Source organism: Osmia lignaria, chromosome 10, assembly GCF_051020975.1.
Source record: "Osmia lignaria lignaria isolate PbOS001 chromosome 10, iyOsmLign1, whole genome shotgun sequence".
Taxonomy (NCBI): Eukaryota; Metazoa; Arthropoda; class Insecta; order Hymenoptera; family Megachilidae; genus Osmia; species Osmia lignaria.
The window spans coordinates 11,379,146-11,388,161 of record NC_135041.1 but is presented as its reverse complement, the minus strand read 5'-3'; the positions used below and the strand labels follow the sequence as shown (position 1 = coordinate 11,388,161).

Here is a 9,016-nt window from a genome sequence, read left to right as displayed (position 1 = left end):
CGGCATTTGAAAATAAAATGGAAGATTGTGAAATTTATGAAACAAAATAGAATGAATAATTGAGGAAGTCGTTATATGGAATGACGCAGCTAAAACCAATCCTTTCAACTTTCATCTTTTCTACTTTTTATTATTGTAACAACATAAAAATGTTGACGTGAATGATGGACGTTAGAACTTTTTATAGTTAAAACTACTGTTTATTTACCATAGCAAATGTAATTCGAATGTATAGTACATTGTTACCAACTAAAGCTATTAAACTGTGTTTTGCGATTGGGATCGGTTTTATGTGTGCCACTTTGTAGTTGATTAGAGACTATATGCCAGATAGTACCGTCTCTTTATAATTTAGGATTTGGGTGATTCAGTAGTGACATATAGCTCCCCAATACACGAGATGTTATAGACTGACACAAATTAATGGAACCCGATATAATAGGTTCCAACTTCATGGAATCAAAATACTAACGATCGTAGATTTACTCAGCTAAATTAGTTATCATAGTAATGCTAAGCAGCGCTAGATTAAGGGAAGGTCTAAAGGGGGTACAGTCCCGATCCGTACTTTACAGGGCGCCTCGTTATAATTTCATTTACTATGTCAAAAAATGCTAAATGCAATTTTTTTTACTATTGCCTTCTTATTTACCACTAAATGTTATTTAATTTTATTTAGAATAAATTTCAATTTTGGAACCAAGTTTATCAAACAAGGGGATCTTTGAAGGTTTAATAGCCCTAGGGCTTTAGAAATCTATATCTGGTTCTGATGCTAACTTAGTATTAAATTGAATACTGGCAGTTAGAAAAAATAATACTTAAACGACATAACGGTCCTAAATAACCATCTATGGAACTGAACTTAAAAATTTTAAGAAGGGTACAAATTGCCAATATTTGAGGTGTCAGTAAGTATTGATCACTTTTCTCGCAATACCTAGAATTAATTTTTCTTCTGAAGATAATATTAGTGTCTAGTGAACTGATCTGATTAATTTCCAAGTAACAGAATCATTTTTCAACTCTTTCTTATGTTCTATTATATTCGATCTTTAAATAACATTGACCTTTTATTCCAGTCGACGTCGACTTTTATTTAGATTCGACTTCCAGTTCGCTGAATAAGTAATCATATGTTTAAAGGTAATAATTGAATTATAAATATGGTACAATTCAATTTAGTTTAGATTTGAAGGTAATTTAACTTCCCTTCAATTAAAATTTAATAACAAATTCTTAAAATATATGCTTTTAAATTGAATATCCTGTTGCCGATAATAATAAAGAAAAGAGTAAGACGTGGTAAGAATTCTTCTCACCAGAGAGCGTTAGTATAATAACTCCGAAACCAAACTTCAACTTCAAATTTAAAAAGACAATAATTTTAATTTTACCAACTGGCGAATAATTTCCTAACAACATATTACTTTTTCATATTTTAATAGCAATATGCCCATTTTCATTAAATCAGATTTTTTTGTATTTGTTGCAATAAATATGAAGCAACAGATGATGTACAAATGATACACGTAACCAGAAAACAAACATTAACAATATATACAATTTATTATATAAAATTTACAGCATATAAAACTAATATCCACCTGCAACCTCATTGATTATACATCGTTTGTTGAAATTTTGCTAGAAAGCGGCATACATCAACATTCGTGAGGCGCATTTTTTGGGTACAGATCGTCGCCCCTTTTCTCTCGACAGTTATTCGGATGAGTTGGTCGGGTAGGTCGACGGTGGGCGTCGTCAGGAGCGTGGAAGTCGTCGCGACGTCGGTGCGTCATCATTGGAACGCGAGACGCCGTTGAGTGAGCGTCGAGCCCGCGCGCTTCGAATGGTTCGGCTGCCATTCGGTTAAGTTCGTGAGGCGCGTGCTGCGCGTTCGGAACTACGGTCGCACGATACCCGATCTTGACGATACAACGCGAGTCAAGTTCGTTTCGAAACAAACACGAAAGTCGAATCGAACTGTTCATTATATTCAACGTATGTAAATATTAATACTAACAGCTGTCTCAAGCTATCTACAATGAATTATGTACGTGCATGTAACTGATTTAAATATGATCTTGAGTCGCGTGGTATTGATAGTCGTTAACTCCAAAAGTTGGACGCTGACAGTGTTTATCTACTTCGTCGCAATTTGTGGTGTTTAAACACAAAATAAAGTGTGATTTTCTACGAGTAACGTGATAAAGTATGCGTATTAGTAATGAATTTGTGCTATGAGAAGTGATTTGTACGTTTGAAGGTTAAGAAACCGTTTGGGGATGGTTCGTTGTATTTATATTCTTCTGACAATGAGAGACAAGGTCTATGTCGTGCATCTGCGACGAATTTAAAAGTCAGATATTGTTGTCGTAATTGGAAAGACGTTTAAATGTAACTTAAATCGACACTTCTGTGAACAATGATTCTTGTTAAATGCATATCCCATGACGAATCGATTCGAATGATGGGGTTTTTTGTTGAATTGTTTAACAGTTTCGTGCACGGCATGATAACCGTTGCAAACAGCATGTACCTTGTCAATTGATAAAAGGAAAGTGTCGAATGTTCGGTCACAGTTCAAAGAGAATCCGAGTGAAGATTTTAAAGTCGGTGTGATTTTTTGCGGGAAATGATTATCGACGCCGGTGCAACCATCCGACAGAGAAGAATGGAAAAGCTATCGATGGAACCACGCACGGAAGAAATGGATTACGTAAGTGAATATTGAAAGATCATTTCATCATTTGCATCTGGATATCTGTTACTGACAAAGGGGAATTTAAAAGCCTTGCATGAGGATAAAATGATATACATATATCAAAGTATGCTTTTGAGTCTTTTTTTTTTAATTTTGAGAAGTATTCAAATTTAATAAAATGAAGGAACTGCAAAAAGTAATTTTATTTGAGGTTATAAATTAATTTTTGTAAGATTCCATATTTTGGAGGGTTTCTCTGGGTATTATTTAGAGGTGTGAGGCAATTTAAAAATGTAGAATTTCTCAATACTCGGATCGAGTCGAATTCTCAAAAGTTTTATACGCGAGAACTCGAAAATCTCGGGTACCCGATAATCGGATCGGGTCAAGAACTATTTTGGTCGGCTCGGGACGATCAAAGTATCGGGTATTCGAAATTTTACGGTTCTCACCCATCTATACTTTTGTGAACCCGATCCGACTCGACCCGATATGTTTGGGTTCTTGCACAATCCTAGCATTATCAGTAATAACAGTAGTAATAAGCAATGCTAAAAGCAATATTATATAATAAGAATAATAATAACAAAAATATTAACCCTTAACGGACCAATGCCGCCGTATAAGCGGCATGACACTTTTACTTCCTGCGTCCAATATCGCGTATATGGCGGTAAAAATCATTTTATTATTTTTATAAAAATAGCTTGGACCTGGAGGTAAGTAAACTTGAAATACTTTCAGTCCGTTAAGGGTTAATCCTTAGATAGTGGAATGGTACTTGCAATAAATACACTAGTGATGATAATATTATTAGTATGGCGTTATAATTCCTGTTTCATTTATACGTTTTTACGTAATGCATGTTATCGGGTAGAAAATATTCCCAATAGCGCAGTGGTACTTTTAATTTCATACGTGGAGGGGTTAATTAGCACCAATACAAATGAAATACATTGTGTTCGTAAGCATTCTTAGGATTAACCAGTAGGTTAATTAGATGCACGCGTATGTAACGTCATTGTACTCGTAGGCAAGTGGGCTTTCAATGCAAAGTACACTAATACATAGGGGTGGAACAACGCGTAATTGCAAGGCAATAGTATGTCTCTATTATTGACGTCTCATGTCCAATCAGTACCAGTCCCGATCGAACTACCCCTTTCGTTTTTCATTTGCTCTGAGAGACATGCATTCTAGCTATTCTTGTCGGTAGAAGATGCACAATGTATGTTCATGAAACCGACGTATATCCGATGAGAATACGAAAGCAACCCGCGAGCTTAGAGTTCAGAGGTGTGCTCTATATTCTGACTAAATTATACATATTCAACCAAACTTAAATTAAACTCATTGTCGATACATATCATATGTATTGATGCGAAGTGATTGAAGCATAAAATTCATTTCTTTTACGTCAACACAAATTACGAAGAATGCATATAATGAAATTTGCAAATGAAAAATGTATATCGAATCATGGCAGTTAGTAGGGGTGCGCGGGTACCCGAAATTACAGGCTGAGAAGCTTTCACCGCTAATTATGTACACTCGTGATCAAATTAGGCTTCCATAGGGAAAATGACGATATAGGGGAAGCAAGAATTCTGAAAACCTTGATTATGACTCATCTATTCTCACGTGAAAATGCAAACACATAGCTTTTCTTATTTTCTTAACGGTATCTTAAAATCATTTCGAGATCTCGTCCCCATACTAAGACGTTAGTCTTAATTCTGCCCCATGGATTTTCAATTTACAAATATCCATCCTAGTAAAAGCTTTTAACGTGACAATTGCTTTGTGATCCAGCAAATAAATCTAATTTAGTGGTATCTTGATTGAAACGTACCAATGGCATCTGTTATTCGAACATCCTCTCATAGCTTTGTTTTCGTCAATTTTATTCGACATTCTGGCTTATTGTTACAAATCTGATCATGGTGCATTGTAATTTATGTTTCAATGTATTTCATTGATATGTTTTTCATTTAAATTATATAATATAAAGTACAATTTTAATTAGGGTTCTAATTAAGAAATTTAAATAAAAAGACGTTGTTCGTTTAATGAAAACTTACTTACATTTAAGGAAACTAATATCGTATTTTATGGTATTTAATTGTTAAACTGATTTCTAGTTAATAGATTTATTTTGATAGAAGCTGACGTTGATTCCGTCAACCACAGCGTTTTAAAGCTTGTTCAGCTTCATCATTACATTCTTGTAGTGGGTCACATTCATCGATTGCTTGATACGTTTAATTAATCGATGGCGAATTAATATCCCATACAAATATCCAAGCTCATCGCTGAAAATACATTTCCTTACTTCAAATTTAGGTTTGCCTCGAATAAGTTGATAATTACTCATGAATTAGTCACTAATTATTAAATTAACCCAATTTCCTTACCCTAGGGAGTTTAACCCAGCATGTATAAAAAAGTAGGAACCTTCTATAAAGGGTAGGGAAATAGGGTTAATGAAATCCGTCTTATGATATTATCACGATTATAGTTAAATTGTAGCTTTAATTTAAGAAAGAGTACAAATAGTAATGATGAAGGGGAATATAAATGAACAGAAACAAATTAGTAAATCATCAATTCAATTGGCACTATTGTAAACGAATGTACCTTATTAAAACTGCGTTGCAGACATAAAAATATCATCAAAGTGTCTATTTACATGTTAAGAGCAAAAAATAAAGTAATACCACCCACAGCATAAAAAATATCTAATTTTTTCAATTGATTATAATAATTTGATCACCCACTGTATGAGACAGTGAAGTAGCTACTATTTGTACAAAAATACGCGCCCATTAATTGATTACCTCAGTTCATTAATCGAAGCTAAACAGCCTCGTTTCGAAGGCAGACGAGCAACCGTCCCGTTAATGCTTGAGCTTTACTACTCACGCGAATGGTTATGCCACGGATCGAGTGTCTGCGTCTAATCGAATAATTAGCAGGTTTTATTTTCGTGCAGCTGCTGCTATAAGTCAAGACGGATAACGCGTAACATGATACACGTTCATTCTTCCTGACGTAATCTAATTGAACACTGTCGATAGGATGTATGTATATGTAGTTGGTACTACTTACCACTGTAATGTTCCTTCCATTTTGATATCATCTTGAAATGTTAAAAATCTTCAGGGTTGAAAGTCATAGCATGAGACTTTTTCAGAATATTTTTGGTGACTCGTGTTAAAGCTGACAATTTTACCGTCAACGAAGAAACACTGAACCGAGCATTTTATAATCTTTATGTGTGTCGCTATCACCCCTGTCATGATTAAAATTTAGACATTTTTCTGCGAGGTGGCAGTTAAAAATATGGTTTTCTTGTGGTTTTTGTAAATTTGAATGTCAAAGGTCTTTTTCATTTTTTTCAGGTGGTAACACGATGATCATGGAAATATGATTTATGAAGCGTAGCAGTGGCAGTTGCGGATAATTTTCTTCGTGGTACCCACGAAAGTGTCAGGGGGTACACGAAAGCAGTTGCCAAGAAACTGTCAACCTCCGGAAGCGGATTTTACACAATGAACGAACCGGATCCTTGTCTACCGTTAATTCTACCGCCTAGATATCGGCTCCGCGATCTCATCTTGGGGGATTACGCTTTTACCGACGACGGCGAAAGGTGAGTAAATGTTTAACGACCTCCAATCTTTTAAAAATGTTTGAAACAGGAAGTAGCCTTAAGTGCCATTGTGCTAATAGAACCATTCATATTTTAGTAGTTACTTTTTCTGTTTAAACAAAAGTGATTTTATTTAGACACATATAAGAATTTTGCTGTTGTTGGAACAGAATTACCTAAAAAAATGTAATGAAAATTAGCTAAGTTTTTATAATAGTACTTTATGATCGAGAATTTAGAAAAATTTCCATTGGATTGGTAGGGATTTGAACTTCATTAATTAAAATTCATTCAGGTAGTGATTTGAAACAATTAATTAAAATTAGGGCCCATATTCTTCAACGGACCCCGTCATGTCACTAATCTCCTAGTAAAAATGCAAGTGCCAGTTTGTTTCTTTGATCCCATAATATCTAGGGTTTCAGTAATAATTAATTGCCTGAAACATAATGTTTTACGCATTTAACTTTTTGTGCTCTACCCGTAAAATTACCTCATTAATTCAACACACTACATAAAGAGGTGTCTTAATCGTACTATTTTTTACCAAAATAGATTTAAATATTCCATTTTTAGAAGTATTGTTTGTGAAACTTTAAATAATTGTTTCCATTCATCAAGCCTGTGTTCGTGTTTTATTAAACAGATTTCAATTGTTAGAAAATTCTTAGAAATAATTTTCCTGTCGAGTAACGATGTTAGTTCGTCGAGTAAGTTTATAAAAAATTGACGTTTACAAAAGTTTCTGAAACTCATCAACTAATTCAAGCTAAATGGGTTTGCAACTTTGCGTGGCAAATAAAAGTATTGTTGTGGTTATCTTTTATGCACAATAGTCGTGTAGGTGCGGCTCTGTATAGTCGGACTTGTACACAAGTATAAAACTGGTGGAAACTCTAATTCAATTTACGAAAGGGAAAGAGGTTTGAAGGAAACAAATTAAGCCGCGAATTTCCTTCGCAAATGAAGAAGAGATTACCAAGAGAGGGGTTCGAAAAAAAAAATATACTGATTGAATTGAGTAAATTCTTCCTTTTTCGAAATCGGTTAAAAAGAAAAATTGCCGGTTCAGGTGGACGTAAATTTACTTGCAAATTTAAACTTGATATTATACATATATTCACAAAATATTAGAAATTTAATATTCAGATTTTTTTAATATTTTTACATTTACATTAACTCTCATGCAACGATTGTAAGGGCATTTTGTTATTTTCTTGGGACACTCTGAACTTTCTACTTAGGTCACGCTATATTTTTGCTATTCAGGAATTGACAATGGAGCACGCGATATCGCGTGCTCGGACATGTAAGAAAATATACTATTTATAGGCGAAAGTATATTTTATACTTTATATTCAATTGAACTTTCAAATAGTAACGTTCTAATTATGGTTCATATTGACCGTAATCCAAAATGTTCGCCTTCCGAGTGTTAAACCGTGTATTTTTTCAATTTTCTTTTTTTAAGCTCGTGAATTTTTATAAGACCACGAATTGCATGACATGATATCCATTGTACAATCGTCTTGGAATTTCAATGGATGAGGTAGCCTCGAAGGGGAACTAGAAATAGTTCTGAAATCAGGCCAACTGTGGTGTTGAATTTTTTATTTGATAATTATCTCCGCTTGCTTTCTTGAAAATAACGATCTATTTTATTGAATAACTCGGTTGTATCTTGTAAATTGAAATGAAAATTGTATACTACTGTAGGCATTCGTGGAAAATAGGGGATTACTCACACCAGGAATCGAACCCTCGTCTCCCATGGTGATCATTACACAACAATTGATCCAATGACATTCTTATTTTCACATTTTCTATTATTTTGTTAAAGGAGCTTCCAATAACAAACTATGAAAATATTCATAGTTATATTATTAATAAAAAAAAAACACCACATAAGAAACACAATTTTCTTTCTTGTTACTGTTATTAACAGATTATTAAAAAAATCATTAGGGTCAATTATTTCAATATTACGTGACTATATTCTCTTTTCGATCCGACAATCTCCTGCAGTTTATCTGTTTGATAAGTGCCACTCGTTAACACCTTTAATTAGGTTACCGATAGACGTTTCAATTATGCTAAAGTAAACTTCCCGTCATATTGGACCATTTAGTGGCTGTATTTCCCGCACTAAACTAGAGCTTATTAATTAAACACAATATCCTGGCTAGGTGTTAGGTTCATTATCACTTTGCAACAATCAATTTAATTCTGTAGCTTGGTGCAAGAAGTGTCAATATCATATTTTCGCAGACATGAGCTAAACCCAAATTCAGATTCTATCTAGAAATGGCTATAATGGCACTTGTACATGTTAATGTAAATTTGTTTCTAAAATAAACTTATTTAATAAACTTAGCTTTTTTGTAAAAATCACAAATAGCATAATAGCTTACTTATCTCTTTTTGTATTAGAAAAGAAATGTTAGACAATAGAAACTTCTGTTTCAGAAATCACTTAAATAGGAATTTTTTTCTTCAGATGCTAATATCTCAACTTTATAAACAGGTCGGTACACGCCATAGAATTGATCTAATTAGACGCAAATGCTATTGATGCTGGAAAAATAAAGGAGTAACATTTTTAATAGTTAAAGGCGTCTGAATCAAAATCATGTTGAATTGCTTCTTTTAACGAGGTG

At 33.7% G+C, this 9,016-nt stretch overlaps 1 protein-coding gene across 1 annotated transcript in view; it reads left to right on the top strand.

Moving 5' to 3' along the window:
• Positions 1-2,091: 2,091 nt before the first annotated feature.
• The window catches only part of SLO2 (slowpoke 2), a 141,180-nt gene continuing 134,255 nt past the window's right edge, over positions 2,092-9,016 (top strand). The window contains exons 1-2 of the mRNA XM_076690735.1: positions 2,092-2,722; positions 6,109-6,359. Coding sequence (XP_076546850.1) covers positions 6,259-6,359 — 101 coding nt within the window. The 5' untranslated portion in view covers positions 2,092-2,722; positions 6,109-6,258. The remainder of the gene's footprint in view (positions 2,723-6,108; positions 6,360-9,016) is intronic.